This window comes from Triticum urartu, chromosome 4 (genome assembly GCF_003073215.2).
Source record: "Triticum urartu cultivar G1812 chromosome 4, Tu2.1, whole genome shotgun sequence".
Taxonomy (NCBI): domain Eukaryota; kingdom Viridiplantae; phylum Streptophyta; class Magnoliopsida; order Poales; family Poaceae; genus Triticum; species Triticum urartu.
In genome coordinates this window covers 611,285,469-611,311,801 of record NC_053025.1, presented here as the reverse complement: position 1 = coordinate 611,311,801, position 26,333 = coordinate 611,285,469, and the positions used below count along the sequence as shown (strand labels likewise).

At 45.7% G+C, this 26,333-nt stretch overlaps 1 protein-coding gene and 1 pseudogene across 1 annotated transcript; both read right to left on the bottom strand.

The window, feature by feature from the left end:
• Window positions 1-6,042: 6,042 nt before the first annotated feature.
• On the bottom strand, window positions 6,043-7,339 carry LOC125554999 (annotated as a pseudogene).
• A 5,032-nt stretch (window positions 7,340-12,371) lies between these two features.
• Window positions 12,372-18,838, bottom strand: LOC125554424. The gene is made up of 7 exons (XM_048717985.1): window positions 18,665-18,838; window positions 16,497-16,583; window positions 16,136-16,381; window positions 15,862-16,029; window positions 14,074-14,127; window positions 13,815-13,961; window positions 12,372-12,740 (listed from the first exon to the last, which is right to left on the bottom strand). The coding sequence occupies exons 1-7, from the start codon at window positions 18,836-18,838 to the stop codon at window positions 12,372-12,374; spliced, it is 1,245 nt and encodes a 414-aa protein (XP_048573942.1).
• Window positions 18,839-26,333: the final 7,495 nt, after the last annotated feature.

Sequence of the window (26,333 nt, the reverse complement as noted above, 5' to 3'; positions counted from 1 at the left end):
AGCTGAACCGCGTCACATCATTGGCATACACGAGAAAGGCAGTGAAGAACCATCTATTTTCCTCTAAAAACAAGCAGAATAGAACAAGCTGCAGTACAGATACAAAAGCATATCAGCTAGAGAGAGGAGAGCGGCACGGGAGAGAGGTCATTTTGCCGTAGTTGTACACATGATGGCAATTTCAAAAAGCTGACCTTCAGTAAGTGGCGAAGATGAACGGCCGGCGAGCTTGCGCTGGCCAGAGGAAGAACAAGCCAGCGGCGGCCTGGAAATCCAACGAGCCAGCGGTTTGGGGCAGGTGCGCGCGTGTCAGGCGGCGTGGGGCGGGGCGCGCTGCCGGTGCCTGGAGGAGGACGGAGGCGCGCACATGCGGCATGGGCGGCCGCTGCTGTGGGATGTAGGAGGTGGTGGTGGAGTGACGCCGAGATCCAGGGAGGTTGGGGCTCGGGCGGCGCCGGGAGCGAGGGAGGAGGTGGGGGCGGGGCGTCGCCGGGATCCTGGGAGGTTGGGAGTCGGGAGGCGGCGGGAGCGAGGAAGGAGGTAGGGGCGGGGCATCGTCGGGATACGGGAAGAAAGTGGGGGTGGGCGGCGCCGGGAGACGGGGGGAGGTGGGGGCGGGCGACGCCAGGAACTGGGGGGAGGTGGGGGTGGGCGGCGCCGGGAGCCGGGTAGGCGGTGTGGGGGGAGGGGTGGGTGGCGCCGGGAGCCGGGGGGTGGGGGCGGGCAACGCCGGGAGCCGTTATTTTGTTGTGTTTGCAAGTGTGCATTCATTATGTCAAGTTGATAGCAAGTGTATTTAGTTCAATACGAATAAGATCATCAACTCATAGTGTAATGCTTGTGTAACTTGTGTTATCTATCTATAGTCCATTCTCCTCTATTGGAACTTTGTTTCCACCAACAATTGATCTCGTTCCTACATCCATCTTACCATTGGTCGTAATTACTTTTTGTTCTCCAGTTGTTGAGATGGAGTATCTCTATATGACCCAATGCATGACAGTCTAACTCTGAGTATGTATATTATATTTCAACGTGGACGCTACGGTCGAGTAGCCCGCTCGTGGCTCGTTCGGTCTTGTCACATGTCTGGTTATTAAATGTAAGGCTGACAAATTGTCTGTCCAGTACGGACTTTGAACGAGCCCCAAACAGGACCGACAAAACGAGTTGACCACCACCGTTGTTCATCGTTATAGTGGCCACCGGCAACCCCTGGTTGAACTACCGTTTCTCCAAGCACACCGCCGTGTCGCCGACGTCCTCCCTGCTTGGTGAATTTTTTCAGAACGCCGCCTACATGATGTATGCATCCTCCCTTTCCCAACCACAGCCGCCGTCTGTTGCCAACGTCCTCCCTGCTTGGTTGTTTTTTTTCAGAATGCCGCCTACACGACGCATGCATCCTCCCTTTCCCGACCACCGCCGCCGTCTGTCGCCATCAACTTTTTTGCAGTGGTTGCTTCCCCTACGTGGCTGACGTTTAAAGAGTGCACGCGGTGACCATATAGACGCTTCCTCTCTCCTTCCTCTCCTCAACGTGCCATGTAGACAATTGCCATCGTGTACACCTCCCCTGTCTGTAGTTGTTGTGCGTCCAATGCTGCCAATCACGACCATGGCATAAACCTCGACCACCGCATGCAGGCTAGCAAGGTCTTTCCCTGTGTCTTGTGCCTCCCTGTCTAGCTACCGCCACTCGTCACACAAAGTAATTAAAGGTAGACATAACACATGAAGGGCATGCGCACATGGCGCGCACTTGTGAACACACATGAATGGCGCCCGCATGTGGGGCACACAGGCATAGGGAACACACACAGCTCTTCTGGTGTCCTTGCCTAATTAGGTTACTAGTTCTTCTTTTCTTAATGCATGGTTGAGGCTCTAGAACTTTTGGCTTTGTTAGGGTTTGTGTCCTGCTCAGGAAGGCAAGACGGCGGCTCCCTGAAGATGGAATAAAGGTCTCCCCGCCTAGCCCCTGTTCTGGTGATGCGTCTAGCATCATCGGTGGGCGTGTGGAGGTGTGTCTCCGGCGGATCTATCTTTGGTGGATTTGCTCGGATCTGTTCGTAGTTCGTCTTTGTTTGTGTGTATTCAAGTTGGATCTTTTTGATCTACATTCTTCATCTGCGGCGGTTGCTGTTCTGGTGTGTTGTTTCTATGGGGCCTTAGCACGACAACTTCCCGACTGTCTACTACAACAACAGCGCGCCTTCGGCTCGCTTCAGTGCTTGTAGTCGTCGCTAGGTGATCAACGGGTCTAGATGTAATTTTTATTATTTCTAGTGTTCATTGTACTACCATGATTGAAGATGAATAGATTGAAAGTTTTTTCCCAAAAAAAAGCTACTCTAAGGGACACACCGCTTGGAAGATAAGAAAATAGTTCTAGGTCCTACTGCTTTCAGTGCCAATGCTTTTCCAAACTCAAGAAAGTACACTTAGAGCATCTCTAATAAATGATGTATTTGACATCACCAAATTGTGTTTCGACTAAAATATACATCACATACAAGCGCATTTTTACGTCACCAAAAACCTCCAACTCCAATAGATGATGTCAAAATAGCTAGTGCTCCAATAGGTGATGTAAAATTCATTAGCCACACAGTAGCTGCTCCACAATTTTGTTATCTCGGGCGTCACCAGTGACAAAGCTAGTGCGCACCAAACAGGAGCTGCCGGCGACACCGGCGAAGGAGCAGCAGCAGCCGCCACAGCCGCCTTCATCTTCTTCGTTTGGGATGAAGCTACAGCGGGATCGCGCGGTGGCCGCTTCGAGCCGCCACCGCATGGTTTGGTTGCTGCTACCTTCTTTTTCGCCGGCTGCTCCAGTCCTACACCGGCAGCGGGATGAGGGGCTACAAATTCAACATGTAATATGGGGGAGTCATCATGGTGGCCGCATTGGCTGGACCGGCGACAGACATGGTGGCCACCATCGCCCGAGCCGCTTTGGCAGCTGTAGGGTCGAAAGATGCGTGCATGGGGGCCGGCGGCGGCAGGCAACGGCACGGGGTAGTCAAGCGTGACGCGGGAAAGTTCCGGTTGGCTGATAAGTGGCACGTGCGACTGCTTAGATTTAACTCGAGATTAATTGAGAGGCACAAGAGATGCAAATTTGCATCACCAAGTACCCTATTTTATATCTATAGCAAGTCTGGAGTAAAAAATTGCATCTACATCATCTGTTGGAGCACTGTTTTTGGGCTCCATGATATAAAAATTAGTTATTTAGACATCGAAATAATCTATTCGAGATGCTCCTACACACACATTTTATTTTATATTATCTATGCAAACCGTGGCTTCACTTGATTCAAACATAAACCTTTAACATCGGATGTGCCGGGTCAGTATATGGTGGGGTGACGTCACCAAACTATTACTCAAATATTTGTCAGGCCGGTCCAATAAGGACTACTTTAGATTGTTCCAGGAATCAGGCTATTACACGGTTGCATGCAAAGAAGACCAAAGTAGCAACATAGGACATGGTCAGAAGGATTCGGCTCCGGAGCTCATCTGCTCCCTGGCATGAAATGTAAACTTATATAAATATTATAATTTAAAAAAATCTGAATGTTTTTGGCAAAAAATATGTTCGAGTGCGTGATATCCGTGTCAAATTTGGCGGTGCGTGGACATCTAAGTAGCTCTCATGAAAAAATGAGGGCTTTAAGAAAGTACACTGTTCACGCACTATTTGTACCAGTTTTATACTTTTCTCCACGGGCTACTTAGATGTCCCAATACGAAGAGATTTTCCGCGTACATCATGCATTTTAGTGTCCTTGTTGACGAATAAACAGTTTTTCAATGAATTTTTAGTTTTTTTAGTGTTCATAAGTCAATGTTTGCAAAGGACATCTCCTTTGGTAGCTTACAAAGGTGCGTTAGTAGACAATTAGAACAGAATAAATCATGCATTGAATTGGTGTGTGTGTGTGTGTGTGTGTGTGTGTGTTGAAAACTGGAATTGATGGGTGTTTAATCGTATATAGAACACTATACTAAATCTATTTTGAAGTTAGACTCAAACACCTCTCAAGTTGGTTTTTAAAGTAGAACAGTGCATTTTGAAGACGAAACAAACATAGGGGAGAAATCTATTTGAAAATTGGACTCAGAAAACCTCTCAAGTTCGTTTATAAAGTCGAGCAGTGCATTCCAATGATGAAACAAACACGGTGTGAGTAATCTATTAGATACTCATTCATGAATCATGATATACGCTTCTCTTCGCCGGCAACTGTTGTTGCTTAGGTGTGCTCGTGATGTGGGTCCTTAATTAACACTAGTGATTGGGGCCGTCATTGCGGGCCGCTTGAGAGGAAGTTGTGCGTACCTCATCTTTATCTCGAAATTATAAAAAACATTCTGGCATCATGCAGACATCACATCCATCTCAAAAAGAAAAAGAAAAAGCCTAGAAAAAACTTTTCTTGAAAAGAAAAAAGGGAAAAGTCTCACAGCCATTTAGAAAAAACTAAAAAAAATTAAAAACTTTCTCACCATAACCAACCAGCATGCGCCAAGTGGCATAGCCGGTTGGCCACCATTATAGCACTCCTTAATGGGTTTAACTAAAAATGAAGCTAATAGCAGGAGGGGCGTTTTGGCTTTGGGGTCCAAATGCTCTCTATATCTTGTACGTCCAGCTGCACCTAGGGATATGTGCCATGGCCCATTTAATGACATATACGGTAGGCAGTGGCGGCTTCAGGAATTTGCAACCGGGTATTCGTGTGTATTTATTTTGCCAAAATCACTGCTGTTTTTCAAAAATTGTCAATCTTTTGCCAAAATCAACACTGTTTTGTAAAAATCATGGGTATTCACATGAAGACCCAAGAATACCCCTAGCGCCGCCCCTGAAGGTAGGGTGGGAAATGATAATGTCTGGCACTGTGTGTATGTATGAACAGTACAACTATAGAGGATACAAACGGCGCCCCGGGAGTAGCGCAGCGGGGATGGTCTGGACTCCGTTTGAACGGCAAGGAAACGAGCATACACCAAATGTGGGCCAGTGTACTGTTCCAAAAGGGAAAGAGGGACGTGAATACCTTACAGAATACAAGAACAAGCGTGAATCACGAGAACGATAAGTGGTCCAGATTTCAGGTGCACTTGAACCCCAAAGCCAAAACGAATTTCCGGCTAATAGTCCGCTATTTTCCGTTATAGCGCTAAAATTGGAGTCATTTAGCCCGCTAAGCCACTATAAAAAACCATACTTCTGCATTATCTTTTGTTCTTGTTTATGATATATATGATGCATTGATGTGAAGCTTGGTTATTGAATTAGGATGTCTCTTGGTACTCGTGTTTTGATGTGCCAACATGTCTATATGTAAAGTATATGCAATATATCATATATGATGCCTGAATACTTATTGTTTCAATTTTTCATGATTTAAAAGAAACGCTAAATGAGGCTTAGCTCCGCTATGGCATTTCATAGCTTCTGGTCGAGCCATCGCTAAATGACATAGCCCGCTATTTAAAACATTGATTTTCTGTTGAAGTCTCAGTATTACTGGCAATATTTTCTGCCATGAAACTGGCAGCAATGATGTACTTCCAATGCTACATATCTGGTAGTAAGCATATGTTCGAACACAGAAATTCAAACCTGACAGATGTGTCACCAAGGCTGAGCTTGAGATATTCGTTTGTACGCGCGGTAATGTCTTTAACAATGGTCTTTGTAAAACAAACTTTACTCGGAAGTTTCTGAACCAAAAAAGAATTACAGAATCAATGTTGGACCAAACCCATATCATTCTCTATTTTCGCAGTGCCAAATTCCCAGCTTATTTACTTGAGTTCGACGGTGTATTTTTCTGCTGTACAATAGAAGGATCTTTTACATGTAATTTCCCTGCCAACAGAAGAAACCCAAATAAACGAATAGAGCTATCCCAATTTACTACTGTAAGTATGTTTCCCTGAACCGTCTAATCAGCCCTTCCAAGAGCTTCTTTGAATCACAAGGCTATGTGGCTAGTATCTATCTATGGCTTCTTCTTTTTCTCAAGGAAAGGAATGGTGATAGTGGAGCTCTGAAGCCTGGAGGTCACCCTTCTCCTCAGGCTCCAGCTCTCTCAGTGTCAGCTCATAACCTTCACTCTCTTCCTGCAGCTCCAGTAGATAATGTCGCTGACGATGATCTATAGGACGTCACAGAGCGCGTGGATGTCGGCAATCGAGAAGGCCTCCGGCGAAGCCTGGGGCCAGCCTCCCGGCCTTCTGGAGCTGCAACACCACCCGGATCCGGAACAGCGCCAGCGCGGCAGTATGCGGCCCTGATGAGGACGCACGCCCTCAGCACCATGGCATGCCCAGCGCAGCACTCCTCCTTGGCCACAACCCGAGGTTGCGGACGACGGTACGTGGAGACGGTGACGACCACCAAGTAGGCGATGGCATCCCCGGTGAAGAGTGCGAGCTTGGACGCACGGGAGGTGAGCCCCAAGAGGTTGATAGCGCTGAAGGCCATGAAGAGCAGCGAGAAGGCGGCGGCGTTGCCGGATGTTGGAGTCTAGCCCTAGCTCTCTCCTTCTGGTTGCTCTCTCTTTCACTGGCTCGAACCGACGAAGAAGAAAGGTGGGAGACACAAGAGACATAAAACAGCAGCCCGCCCGCCGCACGATTGGCTTCTTCCTTCAAGCGTGAGCTCGAATCCACACATACAATAGCCCACACGACGCTGCACTGTCCACTCCTCCACGCCCGCACGCTCCGCACGCACTGGCTCGCGCCCACGTCAGGCACAGACACGATCAACACATCCGGGCTCCAACAGAACGCCACGATCACCCCCGCTACTATTGCCAACTAAACCACGCATCAAGTGTGCGCGCACACACACACCCAGCACAACACACGAACGCACACCTCGCAGGCCGTACACAAGTCGGACTATGCCAATACAATGGTCAGATCATGCCCAGACACAAACACGCACGATCACACTCTGCACGGCCCAAACCTGGCGTGCCCGACGCCGGTCACCTCCACACGGAGATGGCTTATTGCGCCAACAATCATCCCCTAATCGATGACATCGTCACGCGTCTCCGGCATAAGCCGCCGCTCGCTGCCGCTGCAGCTAGCAGCCCACAGTCCCGTGTGCCGCCGTACCGCACCACTAAGCCTCCACAGTCATCGTGTCGAGCCGCCGCGACCCTTGCGCCATCATGATGGTCCTCTGTGACCTCCTCGACTCCGCGACCACCGTACTCACCGCGCGCACGACATCAGACCGCAAAGCCGCGGACTCGCCGCGCATTGCGGTTGCCACGTGCTCGCCTCGCACTGCAGCCTCCATGTCCGCCTCGCACGGCATCACACCACACAACCGCGGACTCGCCGCGCGTCGCGGTTGCCACACGCTGTCCGAACGCCGCAGCCTCCATGTCCGCCTCGCACGGCATCACACCACACAACCGCAGACTCGCCGCGCGTCGCGGTTGCCACACGCTGTCTGAACGCCGCAGCCTCCATGTCCGCCTCGCTCGCCGACCTCGCTACCGCGTGCCATGGCCCCGAACCTGGTTGCCCTGATGCCAATTGTTGGAGTCTAGCCCTAGCTCTCTCCCTCTGGTTGCTCTCTCTGTCACTGGCTCGAACCGAGGAATAAGAAAGAAGGATGGAGATAAAGGACACGGTGGATCCGGCACACGAGCGCCCCCCACACGAACGGATTCTTTCTTGAAGCACGAACTCGAATCCACATGTACAACATCCCACACGACACCGCGCTCCCCACTCCTCCATGCCCGCGCGCTCCGCACGCCCTGGCTTGCGCCCACGTCGAGCACAGAGGCGATCAACACGGCCGGTCTCCAACCGAAGGCCATGGTCACCCCCCGCTACTATCGCGAACACGCATCAAATGTGTGCACACATGCACACCCCGCGCCACACATGCATCGCACACTCACTGGCCATACACAAGTCGCACTATGCCTGTACAATGGTCAGACCATGCCCAGACACACACACGACCACACTCTCCACGGACCAGACCTCGTGCGCCCGACGTCGGTCACCAGCGCACGGAGATGGTTTATTGCGCCAACAATCACCCCCTAAGCCATGTCGCGCCTCCGGCAAGAGCCATTGCTCGCTGGCGCTATAGCAGCCCATAGTCTCGTGCACCGCCGCGCAGCGCCATTGAGCCTTCATGCACTATTAAGAAAAACCCTAGCAGTAGCGCGGGTATTTTGCCTATTAGTAGCGCGGGATGCCGCACTACTGATAAGGCGCTATAGCTAACATATAGCAGTACCGTGTGTCATCTCACGCTACTGCTATACATGGCTTGCAGGAGCGAGCTTTAGTGCAGGGCGCTGCTGCTAATATCTGCAGTGCGTTTTATCATGAAGCGCTACTGGTAAGGGAGCGTTACTGCTAACTTTATTCCCCTCGCTACTGCTAGTTTTTTATTAGTTTCTTTTTTTTGCATATTTGTTTTGTATTTGAATAGACTTTATACAGTAATCTTTAGCATATCATACACATACAAATGTAATCGTAGCATATACATATAAATAGTCTCATCAAATCATGTCATCATCATAATCATCATCCAACACAAAGTGGTTTCTGGTCATCATCTCGAAAATAGCAATACAAGTCTCGTTTACTTGCAACTACATCGTCATCCATCTAAACAATGATATACATGAGAAGACCTGTCATTATGGGTGAGAGTAGAACTATGCAGTACATGAGTTTGTATCCCTCTCTCGCATTAGCGTGAACCTAAACTAACTAGTGGTTGTCGCTCGGAAACCGGAAACCGGTACACCTGGGCCTGACACTCCGGCCACTCGTCGTATACTCCTGGCGTAGCACTTCTTCGCCATAAAAAAGGCATATGCTTTACAGGAACGTTGACTCCTTCCCGGTGCGGCAAATTTCGGGCACTCGATATGTCTTAGTTTGTAGTACAAGTCATGCCGAAATTCAAGGAAAATTTCGGCATGACTATTGCTAAAAAGTGAACAAATCGAGAATCTGAAATTTGCCGGAACAGAAATGAATCAACATTCCGGCAAAACATAGGCCACTCGGCTTCATTACCTGAAAACAACAAAGCCACTTGGGCACAATCGAAACATGTGCAAACACAGTTGATGAATTTGCATATATCCTGACCACTTCAAATTTGCATCTCCTAGCGTTTGACACTTCAAGAAAATCTACACAAATCTCATGCTCTCTCAAACTCAATTCAAAAACCAAATAGATATTATATTTAGTTAACTACTGAACTAAACTTTACTCTAAACTAAATTGTACTGCCCTAATTAACATCTAGTTAAACAAACTCAATTCAAAAATTAAACCCTACTGAACTAATTAACATCTACATTATCTACTACTTAACATCTATTATTACCCTAACTAAAAAACATCTACTATTAACCATACTGCCCTAGTTAATTAGTACCATCACTACTACTAATTAACATCTACTACTACTACTAAAAATCATTATCTATGAACCCTAGTACTAATTAACATCTACTAGTACTGCTAATTAACATGGCAGAGGAAGAAAAATCAGAGAGAGAGGGGGTGGGGGGAGGGGTGGGGGGGTGCTTACAGAGATGGGAGAGACGGTGGCAGGGAGGTGCTCGGCGACGGAGGTAGAGGCGGCGAGGGCGAGCTCGGGGTCGGTAGTCGGCGGTCCTGGGCGGGCTCGGGCGGCGGCGGTGAGGTCGAGGGCGGCGGCGGTGAGGTCGAGAGCGGCTCCGGGTGGCGGCGGTGAGGTTGAGGGCGGCCTCGGGCGGTGGCGATGAGGGAAGGCTCGGGCTCGGGTGGCGGCGACAGAGGAGTTGGGGGAACAGGGGGGAGGGGGGAAAGAGGACTTAGCAAAATTTTGAGTCCGCGAGTGGTTAAGTCGAACTAGCAGTAGCGCTGTTTCGGAAACGCGCTATAGCTAAGTTAGCTATAGTGCGTTTTAGCAAAACACGCTACTGCTATAGGAAGCAGTTATTCTTTTGTTTATCCTTACATTTATTTTCATTTCTCTGTTTCCTAGTTCTTTCATTTTCATTTTTTTTCTATTTTTTTCATTTTTTTCTTTCTTTCTTAGCAGTTGCGCTCTACGCAGGAAACACACTGCAACAACGACCATAGTGGTAGCGCGCTTTGCACGGAATCGCTACTATTCCTAGCCTATCGCCAACACGATGGGAATTATAATGGTAGCACTTTTTGCTGCACACGTGCTACTGCTATAGTTGTAGCTATAGCTTGCTTTTCTGAAACGCGCTACTACAAAGTAGCTGTAGCGCTTTATTTTAACCACCGCTACTGCTATACCTCTGTGTATAGACTTTTCCCCAGTAGTGATGGTCGACACACCGAGTCGCCGATACCGCGACGCCACCATGCAGGTCCTTTGTGTCATCCTCGCCTCCGCGACCCCCCTGTCGCACGACATCGCACGCACAGCTGTGGACTAACCATGCGTCGCGGTTGCCATGCGCTCGCCGTGCACCCCAGCCTCCATGTCCACCACGCTCACCGCGCTCGCCACCGCGCGCCAAGGCCCCGAACCTGGTAACTCTGATGCCAATTGTTGGATTCTAGCCCTAGTTCTCTCCCTCTAGTTGCTCTCTCTCTCTCTCTCTCACTGGCTCGAACCGCGGAAGAAGAAAGAAGAGGGGAGACACAGGACACGGTAGTTCCGCCGCACGAACGGCTTCTTCCTTCAAGCACGAACTCGAATCCACACGTACACCAGTACATGGTGGTTCCGGTGCACGAGTGCCCCCGGACAAATGGCTTCTTCCTTGAAGCATGAACTCGAATCCACACGTACAACATCCCACACGACGCCGTGCTCCTCACTCCTCCACGCACGCGCGCTCCGCACACCCTGGCTCACGCCCACGTCGCGCACAGACGCGATCAACACGGTCGGTCTCCAACAGAACGCCATGACCACCCCCACTACTATCGCCGATTGTTCTGGAGACCGACTGTCTCGAGGCGAAGAATCTGATTTCTCAAGGACACGCAAGCCGCTCGAGATACACTACGATGGCGGATACTATTTTGAGATCCCTACACAAGGGCAAAGAGATGAAGATCACACATGTGAAGCGTGATCAAAATGTTGTGAGTCATTTTTTAGCTAATTTTGGTAGATGTGAGAATCACACTGCTATGTGGATTCGATCGGTCCGGGTGTTGTTCCAGAACTTTGTAAGGCGGACTGTCCATTGATTCAGTAATAAAAACCGAAAATTCGAATCTGAGCCCGAGCTCATCTGCACCTGCGCTCAAGAAAAAAATCAAAATAAATACTAGAAAAATTCAAAAAATTCCAAAAAAAAAAAATTTGGGTGGTGGACAATTTGATGCGTGAGGTACGCTCCAATTTTCAAAACATTTGGACTTCTGTGCAGCTCTCAGCAAAAAAGACGATTGATTCGTCTTTTTTGCTGAGAGCTGCACAGAAGTCCAAATGTTTTGAAAATTGGAGCGTACCTCACGCATCAAATTGTCTATCACCCAAATTTTTTTAGAATTTTTTGAATTTTTCTGAATTTTTTACGATTTTTTTTGACCGGGTGCAGATGCACCCGGGCACCGAAACGCCATTCTCTAATAAAAAGACCCTATTTCCCCGCCAAAAAAGTGTGCGCACACATGCACACCCCGCGCCACACACGCACACACACTCAGAGGCCACATACAAGTCGGACTATGCCAGACCGTTCCCAGACACACACACACGCACGACCACACTCTCCATGGACCAGAACTGGCGTGCCGACGCCGGTCACCACCACACGGAGATGGCTTATTGCGCAAACAAGAGCATGACGAGTCACTCAAGTACGTGCGCGCAACGGCGTCGCAGGCGGCAGTGACATGCATGCCTGCTGCCGCTGGTGCTGGTCCTCGCACAGAATGCTGATGACACAGGCCTTTGCAATTAGCAGGAATGTGAGAGCCAGGGGCAGCGTGGCCGCGTACGTGAACACGGTGTGCGGCAGCTATGAGCAGTGCGAAAATGGATGATGACATGAACCACACCACGTGGAACATGCCTGAGCCGCGACGACACCCGGTGCAGCAGCAACCCCGACGAAGAAACACGATGCCACGGGCTGGGACGCGAGCACCGAGGCTGAAAACGGATCATTTCTTTCCTCTAATTTTTTCAAGCACGCCTTGCGTATATAAAGGAGAAACGGTCGCAAACATTGCTGTGTGCGTTTCTTTTAATCTCGGCCGTTAATCTTTAACACAGATTTAACGGATGTAAAGAGATGACGGATGAAGAACTATGAAATCATCCTCTCTTTAATAGTAGGTATAGAAAGTGGTACTCGTCATGGGCAGTTAGGGTTATTCCCAGGCCCACCATAGTAGATGTAAGTTCCCCAGTCGCCATAGTTGCCACTTTGCACATTATAGCAATTGTTCTGCTCAGTTATCAAGCCCACATCACGTGGGGGATTGAGACAGTTGGATGAATTTACCACTTGGATGTTCTTGATGTGACTCGCCTTACCGAACCCTTCATTTGGAAAGTGTCCACTACCCATATGTGTGGATGTTTGGCCGACATCAGGTGAAAATATCTCGCCGCCCCACATAATAGTGGAGGCACTATGTGCCAAGTCAGAGAAGATGTACGATGGCCAATACCCAACATTATATCCTCCAACTTGTAGCCACCAATTACCCCCTGCTCGGTCCTACAAGGAAAAATTATATACTATAGAATAAAACACAGATGATTAAACATGAGGAGGGAATATTGTTTAAATTCTGTAAGTGTCAAAATCAAGGCCGAAAAGGGAACACTAAAGGCCAGGGTGAGCTGACAGGGATGAGTGCTTTTGTTAGTGAGCTCAAATATGATATGTAGTATAGATGTGTAGCTTAATCAATTCGTGATTTAGAAGACTTGCACTGTAAAAATATGTTCCAACAACCATGAGACTAAAGCAAGGTAAATTATTTGAGCACTAAAATACTCGAGTCCGCCAATCAAACTAGAAAGAGACAGACTCAACCATCTATGTAACTGGAGAATCTACAATAATGAGACGTCCTCTTGACGATGCATGCAATCATGCATCTTTTTTTTCGAGGAATGCAATCATGCATCTAGGGTAGAAGTACGCCCTTCTATGCTACCCGAGGATCATGTGGTGGTGCAGACATCCCATAAAATTCACAAGATGTGTAACCTTTAATTGCAAATAAATGTAATATTAAAATGTCTTACCTGCTTTACCCTAGTTAAGTATGTGGCTCGTATTTATATGTCTCAACACTAACTGGGTAAGGAGTAACTTGATAGAGCCCTTGTTCCATAGCTAGCATGACATTATTGCATTTGTGGACAATTATTAAACGTGCATAGGACAATGTCTAATCCATTATTGAACCAAAACAGAATAAGGAAACACAGTTTCCCAAAGAACAAGAGGTTGGCATGGATTCTCTATGCCGACTCATGAATTTGATATTTCATGCTTAATGTTGGAGTGTAAGTGAACATACGGTTTTTGGCTTGAAACTGCCGGTGCATGCAACTCAAAGCAAGAGGTCTCGAGTTTAAATCCTAGGGGATGTAATAAAATAAGAATATTTAGTAGACTCCTATTTGAACATTTTGGTGTAAGAGAACCTGCACATCACGGGGAATATTAAAGTATAAGTGAATTTCCACTTTTCCCCTATAGCTTCACAACTTTGATTGAATTGGTAGGCGCACACAACTAAAAATATTTATGATTGGAAATCTTATTCTATTTTGTTACCTTCCAAACTAAAATATCGATGTCATATTGTGTGCCACCATAGGTGGATGTTGGGGAGATACTGCCGCCAATTGTGATTTGATTGCTTGTTTGGATGAACCTTGAGCATAATAGGTTGTAACATCCTGTAGTTTGATACGCATCACGCTACAATATTCCATACAATAGAAAGTTAGTATTTTAGTATTATTCCAAACCTTAGGAAAGGTCCCAATACTATCATTTATCAAGATAAAATGGAATATGAAGTTTATCTTACGGTCCAGTAGATGAAGAGTCTGGTATTGCTATCACCATATAGATTTGGATAAACCTACAATCTTTGTAGAGAGCATAAGGCCGTTAGGCACAATGAAAGATAAGGCACAACTGACTAGACCATTACAAAATGTTTTTGACTTGTATAATAGCTATGTCTAAGCATGACGACATGGGATTATTAATTAGGTGGAAGAGATACCTAGATATATAATTGATACACCCACACACACAAAGACGGAGGGGAGAGAGAGAGAGAGAGAGAGAGAGAGAGAGAGAGAGAGAGAGAGAGAGAGGGAGGGGGGTTGAGGTTTTTTGTTTGCTACAGCAAACAAAAACAAGCAAGAATAAGTCTTTGTAGACAGCTTGTTTCTTCCTTCCTTCCATTGCAATTATCCAAATACAGTGTGATGCCATGCCAAAAAGGGCACCAATATGAGAAATGCCCATGGAATCTCCTTCTTTTTACTCCTTTCTCCAAATTCTTTATTCCAATCCCTCGGTAGTTGCATCTTATCCCTTCAACACATGTGATGGCTCATAGAATTTTGGTTGCTTGTTTGTTTAGTTGAGTCCTTTTAAATGTTCACGCTATACATGCTTATATATGTAGTAAATTCCTTTATAATATTGATGATATAGTTTTCCTATAGCACTTAATAGTGTCACAAATAATTTCACATGCCTAATGTACCTCACTAGTCCATGAACCCATGCTCCCACAGGGGCATATGAGACTTAAGTATTTTATAAGATACAGAAGAATTGGATGTTCATGGATAAAATTTGAGGTCCATGGCTAATCAAATTTCTTATCCTATTTTTCACAATCTTGTATATATACCATGCAATTTTATCCTGGTAAAAAAGACTTCTATTACAAACTAATTTTCACATCCTGATTGATAGTTTTTCCAATTTGCATTCCGGCCCTTTATGTTTTTTACAGGTGCTAATTTGAAAACTTAGCTTGAGTTATGTCAGCTCTTGTTGTAGCCATCCATCATGGTTTCATTAGTTCAAATTCTGGCTTCCTAGTTTAATCCGCTATAACTTTATTTATCCATGTGTTTAGTTGAAACAAAAATATATTACATTATGCACTCCACTATCTATTAGTAAAGTGTTATGAGCAAACATTTTAGCCAACACCACGGTAACGGAGAAGTTGTATTTCCACTATCAAAGATTGGTAAGTGGCATAATTAAAAAAATAAAGTTTGTGTGTTACAATGTAAATATGTTACAACAATTTAATATGAATACAGTATATTATCTATAATTACATTTTTTGGCCATAAAGCATTAATATACTTTAACCTAAGTTGTTATTGTCATTCATTAAATATAAGAGGTAGATTAAATATGTTGACTATCATTACAGTAACCCTAAATAGTAATCTCAGTTACTTCAGGTCAGGTTTACTAAAGCTTAGCAATTCATGAATTGTGATTACTCAATATTCCAATTGATTTAGTTGTGTGGTAAACTCCTTTTTATAATTAAATATTAATACATGTTTTCTTTAATAATATCAATTGATAAAATGGGCATGTAGAAAGAAAAATGTTATTTACAGTTTATGATGTCTACATGTCCTTAGGTATTAGAAAAATGTTGCAAGCACAACTAATGAGAAAGAACAAACTTTACGAATGGACAACCTAGTCTAGCTCATTCTTATGTTCTGGCTCTTTCAAAGCACATATATCATGCACGGATGCTAAAAGGTTGAGTTTAATAGATCTTTTATGATGGTGGATTTAACGTTTAACTCTGAGGTCTCACCTGCCATCCTACTTCAATGGTATTGAGGTTGTTGCCATTGTAGGAACCCGCAGTGATCCAAAGCTGTGTTAAACTGAAGTCATTGGCCCTGGCAATCGCTGGTTTCCACATATTGAAGGTGCCTTTGCTTCCGTAGCACTTATCGTACCGTGCAGATGCGGCGGCATACTGCTTAATGGGAGAGAAACAAAGTTAAATGTGTAAATATCAAAATAACTATAGTACCAATCTAAGAAGAAGATTATTAATCATATATTCTTAAATGGTGTTTTACCTGGTGGCCCCTTAATATATTGGGTGTGTTAGTGTCATTGATTGGATTGACAAGTGGGATGCTCCTAGGCATCTTCGTGCCAAACCTCCTAACTGAACTGGCCCTCAAGACATGCTCCTCCTTGGTCCTTCGTATTGGTATGGTGTCCTTAGGACACTTTCCATTTTGATGCCATGTTTGGGTGATTAGATGGGGTGTGATATTGGAATGATGTTGCATGCCTTTTGGGTTGTAAGAAGGACACATCTGAAAATATGACAATAACCGAGTGATATCCTGATACGTGAGTGTGATATTATGGGGCACTGCAACTTCTTATAATCAATCGTTATATGAAAATGAAAGATGTGCCAAATATTACCTGTATAGTATGGTTCTTGAGGAGAGGATGGTCGAATGCAGGTTGTTCGCTGATATGCACACAATCTATGATATCTCCATCCGGGCTCTGTTAATTTCTAGGAATTAATTATTGTAACAAGATAGGAAAAATAGATAATAGTGCAAGCAAACTAGAAAAAAATAGATCTTTCCTACATTCTACTTATGGACAATGAATAATATAGAATAGGATAATGTGATTTGTTTTTGGTGACTGCATAAAATATCTATTCGTTGTATTCATTTAATTTTGTTAAAATGAATAGGGTTCAATATATTAGATTAAATTCATATGTTAGTAAATATAACAAAAATTGGACACGCCCCTACCCCGACCTCGACGGCGACTACACCGGCCATCTTCGACTGTGCGACGAGGTTTGGCAGGCGACGCTCCGTCCGACGCTGCTTTAATGCCACTCCGCTCGCACACCCACCGCCGGCCGTCGCCGCCACTTCTTCGAGCGGAACCGAGCCTACGGCTACACACTAAGCGGGCTTCACGCATGTCGCTAGTCAGTGCGCTGGTTCGGCCGTGGTCCACGCTGTTCGTGCATGGTGGCTGCTCCTGCATGTTGAGCGCTGCTCGTGCATGCACGTTAGTTGGTCATGCAGCGTCCCGTGTGCTGGAGGCAGCTCGCGTGCGTACGCGTCCACGCTTCTGCCGCGTCAGGCTGCCAAACGCACGTCGTCCGGCCTGATCAACCGCACCTGTGCGCGTCTGTGCCGAATTCCGTAAAGATCGTCAATGAGTATGTTCACCGATCGAGCAATGGATTGTTACTGTGTCGTCCCATCGGTCGCAGCACCGCCGTTCCATGGTATTTCCTACGCATGCATTGATCCGCGTGCTGCCGCTGCGTTGCCACTCAGGTCGTAGTGCCGCGACCCGCGGTCCACCTTTGTCTCGTGGTCGTTCGCTTCAGGTCGTCCTCATGGCTGCACCGAACTTCCCGCTGCCGCTGCGTTGCCTCATCAGGCCTTAGAGAGCGTGGCACGCGGTCTTCGCCGCCTCACCGTGGTTCTTCCCGTGGTTGCACCGACCCGCATGTTGTCGCTGCATTGCCCCTTTGGGCCATAGTGCCGCGGCTCGCGGTGCACCGCCATCAACCGTCCCGGTGGCTGCACCGACCCTCGGCGGCTGCTGTGTCGCCCTATCGGGCCGTAGTGACCGTGGCATGCGGTCCTTGCCGCCGTCCTGAGGTCTTCCCCGCCGTTGTCCCAACCCGCGCGTTGCCGCTGCATCACCCCTTCGAGGCGTAGTGACGTAGCACATTGTCCACTTCGCTGTCCACGCGCATCGACTTTTGTGTGGTATGCGCCGCAACACCTTCCTTGGCGTGAGAACGTAGCGTTTGCACCTGTGTTTGTCACATTGTCGGGTTCTGCCTTGCCTACTTCGAGCACCTTCGCCACTCTCTTAACCTAGCCGCCGTCGCTCTTCTTTCCGATCCACAGCGATTACCTCGACACCGGCCACCCCGACTCGACATCGACCACGGCGTCCCTCGCACGGCTTCCTCGACCACGGGTACATCATCCTACGCTCTCGGGCTACATCGACACCAGCGTAAAGGGCTATCACCTCGCTTGAGCAACTCGTCGGTTTTCTCTACAGTCAATGCGTCCGCCACGCGACACCGTCTGCGGTGCTACCGTTTATGACTGCGGGGGATGTCAGTCCATCGCTGCTATTCTGTTCAGTCTAACCGTCCACAACGCTTTGTTGTTCGCAAAGCTACCACTACGGTTGCGGGGATGTTAGATATATATTTTGTAGTTAGAGATTGCCTGGGATTAGATAGAATATTTCCATCTTATCTCTAGGAGGTGTCTTGCCCTTCAACTCTTGTGCTCAATATATACTCGCACTCGAGGTTTAATAATATATACATTGTGTTACGCCAATCCTTATCTATCCCTTCTACATTCCCAATTTCTTTGCATGCATCTGCATGGTTTGTAAGACTGAGCGACGTTAAACACTTACAAGAACACGCAAGCTAATGATAAACAAGGATCAAATAAATGCAAGCTACTCCAGTTAAACATGCATGTGTGCTGAGCAACGCATAACACCAGAGAAGCAAGACTTCCATCGTACAATCAAACCGAACGTGAAAGTACGCGGCATAACTACATATGTACCTGAATGCTTGCGACAGGAGGCTTATTGAGCCGCCTGAGGAGGCTTCCCACCTCCCGCCGCCGCTGCACCAAATTCCCGGCTGACATCTTCCGGGCTGCCGTCGCCCGGCCCTCCATGAAGAGAAACGTAAGAGCCACAACGAGCGCGACCAAGCACGCTCGCGTCACTGCCATTGTGCTAGCTATCTGCAAGCCTGTTGGTGTAGGTTCTCCTAGATTCGGCTGCCGTGCTATATATGAGTGATCGAGAGGGGGCGGAGCGTCCTGGCGTTTTATATGGCCAGCCGAGAGTGCAGACGATCGACGTCTCCGTCGGCCTTGTTGGAATACCTATAGGACTACTACTAGGAACTTGGAGTCCATGATGCACACGGCCTTGATGGCCATGACGGAATCGGTCCGTTCTGTAAACGATCTCTGGTCGTGGATCGATCTATTGCAATATAAATATACGGCAAGGTAATCCCAAGGGAACATCACGCCTGAATGAATCATCTCTTGTTTCTTACAGGCTTGACCTCGCCACCGTATATTTTAGTTGCGGCCGTTAAAGCTTCGCATGGTCGAAGAGCTTCAAATGGAGTGAGCACTCACATTATCACAGTACACAATCCTAGCTCGGCGAGGAGGACAATGAAGCTCAATGAAAAACTGGCAAAGCCAGCACGACTCAGCCACACAGTTAGCGACCGCGCGGTACTCCGCCTCGGTACTGGATCGGGACACCGTGTGTTCTCGCTTGGAGGACCAAGAGACGAGGTTGGAGCCGAGGAACACGCAGCAGCCCGAGGTGGCACGACGGGTGTCAGGACAGCCGGCTCAGTCGGCATCACTGTAAGCAAGGAGATAATGCGAGGACGAGCGGTAGAGCTGAAGCCCACAGTGTGTGGTGCCACGAAGCTAGCGAAGAACCCGCTTAAGCAGCTGGTAGTGACCATCCATAAGGGCATGCATGACGAGACAAAGCTGCTGCATGGCATACGAAAGATCAGGACAGCGATAGTGTGTGGGATCGTAGTGGCGGATATCTTACTACTAGTGTCGACAGGGGTGGAAATGGGCTTGCAGTTAAGCATGCCGGCGCGATCTAAAATCTCAAGCGCATACTGCTCCTGAGAGAGGAAGAGACCAGCAGCAGAGCGGTGCACATTCACCCCAAGAAAGTGATGGATATCACCAAGATCACTCATGAAGAACTCACCGGCAAGGGATTCGACAAGCGACTGAAGCAGGCTGGTGGTACTGATGGTGAGGATGATGTTGTCGACATAGAGCAAGAGATAGATGACAGAGGTGCCACGGTGGAGAATGAAAAGTGAGGTGTCACACTTCGAGGACCTGGTTATAACAGACTAAGAGACAAGCATCAATACAATGTGTAGATGTACAACGTTACAGTTCAACAAACGGGACACATTGGAGGCATGGGCGCAGCTACAGAAGGACATGGATATCCATATGTACACCCAATAATTTTGGTAGAAGCCCCTCGTTCTGTTAGGTCTTCACGTTTTCCTTTTTTTTTTAGGATAGGTTTATCTACGGACGCATGGAGACCTGACAGTTCTAGAGCTATGGGCCCATTGAAGGCATTGAGTATGACATTTTTTGTGGAGTATTATTCCGAAGTAAATGTCTATGTGACTACTATGTTTATCCTACTCCAAATCATACATAGATCTTGTAGTTAGAGCTGTGCCAAATTGGATTTTATTGCAGTCCTTTCCACCACCTGCTACTCTACAAACTTAATTTTAAGAAATATTTTTATGTTTTCATTGAAAACATCTAAAATAATAATTAATCAAAGTTTGAAGTGTTTTATGGTATGTAGACATACAATATTTACAATATACCTAGTATTGACAATGGGAGCTAGATGGTAACACTACTGCACAAACTATTTGCAGTGATGTTTTTTATTTATTTGTAGGCTAGATGCAATATTTTTTGTCCCGTCTCTAACTAGGGGTTATGAAAACCGCCTTATTTGTAGTACCCCAGAATTCGTCACAGTAACCGGTTCAATTTACAAGGGAGATTCGTATGGTGGATCACCCAATAGAAATGGAATCAATTTCTAAGTGTAAATGCAGAAATATATCTACAAAAAGGGCCAAAAATAGAGAACACTTCCGTGTGCTAGCATCTACCACACTTAATTATAACAGTAGTTCGAAGAATGTTTTGAGCTGGTGTCATTTCTGGCCCCTACGAACTTTTGGAGCTAGAACAATGAGCCCATTAAAGGCATCCATTTGGGATTTTTTTTTGCTATTCTGCTAATGTGTATGTTTATCCACTTTGTTTTATCTTTAAAACTCCAAATCATGCATGAAATTTGGAGCTGGAGAGCTGCTTTCCAACAAATACTACTCTCCATCGATCATTTATTTCCAAATTATGAAGCGTTTGCGCCATGGGATCCTGAGTCACAAATCGTCTTCAATGTTGTGGACAATATGTTAGATGTCTTCACTTCATGGGCTAAAATGGATGGGCAAGTAAGTGCATGACACCAAACCTAATGGACAATGGGGTGTCCATCCTTAAACATGCGGACATGGCATGGCCAAGACATTTGATACGAAACTAACATTATACCTCTGCGTGCAACTCTTTGGCCTCAAGATCAATGTCCACAAGAGAGAGCTCAATTACTTTGGTAAGGCTAAATAAGTATTTGTATGTGCAACATGGTTGTGAAATTGCCTCAATCCAATTTCGATATTTTGGTATCCCTCTCCATCATTTTAAGACTCTGAACAAGGAGTGGAAGTGTACTAAGGACCTGTTTGAAAAAAGCCCAATTGTTTAAAAGTATTGGATTCATGCACCGACCAGTTACTCAAAAGTCTAAACAGATGAAGAGAGATGGGCAATATGTTTCAATACCCCCTCATGTCTAGGCTTATTTAGTTCGCATACATGGGATCGATGTAGACCTCAGAATATTTTTTACGATACTGAGGTTGCAGGTCTTGAACTCAAGACCTCTTGACACAGTTACCATAACGAATTCATGCACTGACGAGTTGCTCCAAAAGTGTGAACTGATGAAGACATATGGGCAATGTATTTCGACGAAGGAAGCTCACTTCCTACTAGGGTGCCTTATCCTTATTACAGTTATTGTCACTTAGCTATTGTTTACGTTATACTCCTTTGAGATACCTAAAGGGGCAAGGAAACTATTAAATTAATACATGTCCATGTTTGTTCTTGCAAAGTGTCGGACACAAACAAAGGAAAATATTAAATTAATACTATAATACCCTTTACCAACTAATGACAAAGCCAAAAATTAACATTCTAGAAAAGGTAAGACGAAAGTCATGGAGGATTCTCGGGTAGAGGTTTTTTTATTGGTCGGGAGTGCCCAGGACACATGATTTTGGGAAGGTACCTAGCTGGGGGATTGATACTCACTAGCATAGGGTGTATTTTGTAGATATTTTCAATAACTAAGATTGTCAAACCAATGAGTAGGAGAAGAAATTAGTTTGTAGAAATAAATAGGATGATGCAAAAGCCACCAACTAAGTGAAAATCATTTGTTTGATTGATTCCATAGTTGTAAGTAATTAAATGACAATAAAAGTTAGTTGAATGCAGAAGTGACAAAGGTGCTTAGGAAGACTAGATCATTCTCAAGGTTGTGGAATATTGGCCTAGATGTCATGTATTTGATTGTTTGATCCGCGTCATGTGGATAGAGCCTAAGCTAAAATTTTGCAAACCAATGACTAACATGTCCTTATCATTATACACCCACCTTCCACCCGGCTAACTACTAAATATAATGAAGGCATGACTAACCATAGTTTTATGTTTTGGGTCCCTATGTAATGATACGTCTGCAACGTATCTACTTTTCCAAACATTTTTGCCCTTGTTTTGGACTCTAATTTGCATGATTTGAATGGAACTAACCCGGACTGACGCTATTTTCAGTAGAATTGTCATGGTGTTCTTTTTGTGCAGAAATAAAAGTTCTCGAAATGACCTGAAACTTCACGGAGTCACTTTTTGGAATTAATAAAAAATACTGGCGAAAGAATCAACAGAAGGGGACCCACACCCTATTCATGAGGGTGGGGGGCGCCCCCCCTACGGCGCGCCGCCTGCCTCGTGGGCCCCCTGGACCTCCACCTACCTCAACTCCAACTCCATATATTCACTTTCGGGGAGAAAAAAATCAGAGAGAAGGATTCATCGCGTTTTACGATACGGAGCCGCCGCCAAGCCCTATTCTTCCTCGGGAGGGCTGATCTGGAGTCCGTTCGGGGCTCCGGAGAGGGGAATCTGTCACCATCGTCATCATCAACGATCCTCCATCACCAATTTCATGATGATCACCGCCGTACGTGAGTAATCCCATCATAGGCCTGCTGGAAGGTGATGGGTTGGATGAGATTTACCATGTAATCGAGTTAGTTTTGTTAGGGTTTGATCCCTAGTATCCATTATGTTCTAAGATGTTGCTATGACTTTGCCATGGTTAATGCTTGTCACTAGGGTCCGAGTGCCATGATTTCAGATCTGAACCTATTATGTTTTCATGAATATATGATTGTTCTTGATCCTATCTTGCAAGTTATAGTCAGCTACTACGTGTTATGATCCGGCAAACCCCGGAGTGACAATAGTCAGGACACTTCCCGGTGATGACCGTAGTTTGAGGAGTTCATGTATTCATTAAGTGCTAATGCTTTGGTCCGGTACTCTATTAAAAGGAGGCCTTAATATCCCTTGGTTTCCAATAGGACCCCTCTGCCATGGGAGGGCAGGACAAAAGATGTCATGCAAGTTCTTTTCCATAAGCATGTATGACTATATTCGGAATACATGCCTACATTATATTGATGAACTGGAGCTAGTTCTGTGTCACCCTATGTTATGACCATTGCATGATGAATTACATCTGACATAATTATCCATCACTGATCCATTGCCTACGAGCTTTTCATATATTGATCTTTGCTTAGTTACTTTTCTGTTGCCACCGTTACGATTGATACAAAGCTGCTGCTGTTACTTTTGCCACCGTCACCGTTACTTCCATACTACTTTGCTATTAAATACTTTGTTGCAGATATTAAGTCTTTCAGGTGTGGTTGCATTGACAACTCAGCTGGTAATACTTGAGACTATTCTTTGGCTCCCCTTGTGTCGAATCAATAAATTTGGGTTGAATACTCTACCCTCGATAACTGTTGCGATCTCCTATACTTGTGGGTTATCAACACCTTTTTCTGGCGCCGTTGCCGGGGAGCATAGCTCTATTCTTTGAGTCACTTGGGATTTATATCTGTTGATCACTGTGAGGAATTTGAAAGATCAAAGAACCAAGATTTTTTCCTCAACTACGAGGGGAGGTAAGGAACTGTCATCGAGCTCTGCACTTGATTCCCCTTCTGTTTTGAGTAAACTTTCGACACCTACACCTGCTATTGATTCTGATATGTCGCGTGTTATTGATGATGCCAGTTCTGCTATGCATGATGCTTATGATGATACTACTTCTCTGTTTGATAATAATGTGCCACTAGGTGAATTTTTTGATGAACAACTTGCTATGGTTAGAGAGAATGAAATTACTGAAACTGATGATATTAATGAAAGTGATGATGAAGATTCTCTCCCTAGATATGAATTGCCTGTTGTACCTGAGAGTTACGTTATGGATGAAGAAACTGCTAGAGACTTTCTTTCTTGCAATGATAGATATGATCTTAAGAAACGGTTAGCTAAGATGAAATAAAAGTCTTTGAATGCTACAATGCAATATATATGATCCTGCTTTTGCTACTTCACCTATCTGTATTACTAACTAGATGATACCCCGCGCGTTGCTGCGAGAATTTGTTGCTATATATTTTAATGCGATTTGGTTGAATGAAATTTTGCCAAGGTAATTTGTTCTCTTTAGCAATCCACAATACTGAGATCCATGAAATAATAATGCAATCTTGCTAACAAAATGGTGAAATAGAGTTTACCTCCAGTGGGTAGTAAGAGGCCATAAAAATTAGCTAGTCATCAATATTACGTCTGTGGCATCAGCTGTAATATAAAGAACTCTGTCTATGTGCACACCATTGTAAATTATACTGAATGTACATTAAAATAGCTGTAAATATTTTTTTTCAATTGAAATTAAAAAGAATTACAAATTCCATGCACCATAAAGACTTAACTTACGTATTCTCATCTATCAGATCAGAGGACAGAGAGTTAGCCTTCCATCCCAACATGAAACTGCAATGCAACATCGTGTGGAAAATGTCCAAATGGGAACTGAAAAAGGGGGATGAGGAAGAATAAATACCCTAAATAAGAAACAACATTCGAACATAAAAAACATGTGCATCCTGATGCTTACAAAAGGTAGAAGACTTTACATCGCCTCTGTTTATGCTAAGAGAAACCTCATATTTTGGCTCATATACGTCAAACAAATTCAGTTAAGAAAGACCTCAGACGCATAGTAGATCCAACAAGAAAGCATGTGAGCTAATGTCAGGGATGACTTGCCTGACATTGAAGTGGGGAGAACTTAAACGGCAATGTCACCAGTCCGCTATAGTGCCCCGGGTGACGTCATCGAGTACGCTGGTAGTTCGATCTGCTAAAAATTGATGTGTAGACACCTCTATTTTGTGCTTGATTAGCCTTATAGATTGGGATTGCTGGTTGTAGCACGCATATATGCTGAGAAGATTTTTAAGGCTTGGGATATAAGAACTTGGGGTCGGGGCATGGTGTGTTAAGGGATGACGAATAAGGTTGAACTTTACCTCTGCAAATGGGAGATTGGACTCGGTAGGAGACTGTAGTTGGACGACAGTCGGCAAGAGCGCAAATCTCGTTTCATCAGAACTCCCCACATGTCGATGGACTCGAGTTGGTCCCCCGTCCCAGCCATGGGGACGCGCCCGGCTGCCGGCGGTACTCAGAGGCCGGACGGGGAGCACACAGACGCCGCGCTACGCAGATGGGCGACTTCAGCGGCAGCAAGCTCAGATGTTGCTACGGCAGCACGTTGGGGAGATGCGATCCTCCCATCCCCTGCCTGCGGCCACTCCTTCTATATCCTCCTCCATCCTCCTCCTATCCCTTCTGCGTCGAGCAAGATTTGAAAGGGGATGAGGATGCAATGTTGAGGCACTTGCCATGATTTGGAGAGGCGATCAGTCATGTCTCTTCGGATGCTTGCGTTAGTTCCAGAACATATGAGCCGTCGCAAGATCGCGAGTCATATGGGCATGCGAGACAACGCAGTAGTATGCGGCTCGGGAACGTGACTCACCGAGGTTGCCTCTAATTTTATTAACAAAAAACGTGAAGCGGACAGAAGATAAATTAAATCATCACAAAAATAAGATGATGTGGCTAGACTAATGAGGTGGAGTGAGGTGAGTGGCTGCATGTTGATTGGTGATGTGGATAGCTTGCATGTCAAGAGAAATAAGATAGTGGGGATCAACTATTTAGGTATTATAGATAAGAATTATGAATTCTCTATTGATTCTGAGTTAATTAATTTGCTTGATCTGATCCTTTCTATGGCTATGAATCTGAAACTGTTGTGGCACATCTTACTAAATTGAATGATACAGCCACCCTATTTACTCATGAGGAAAAATTCGCTATTACTATATTCTTA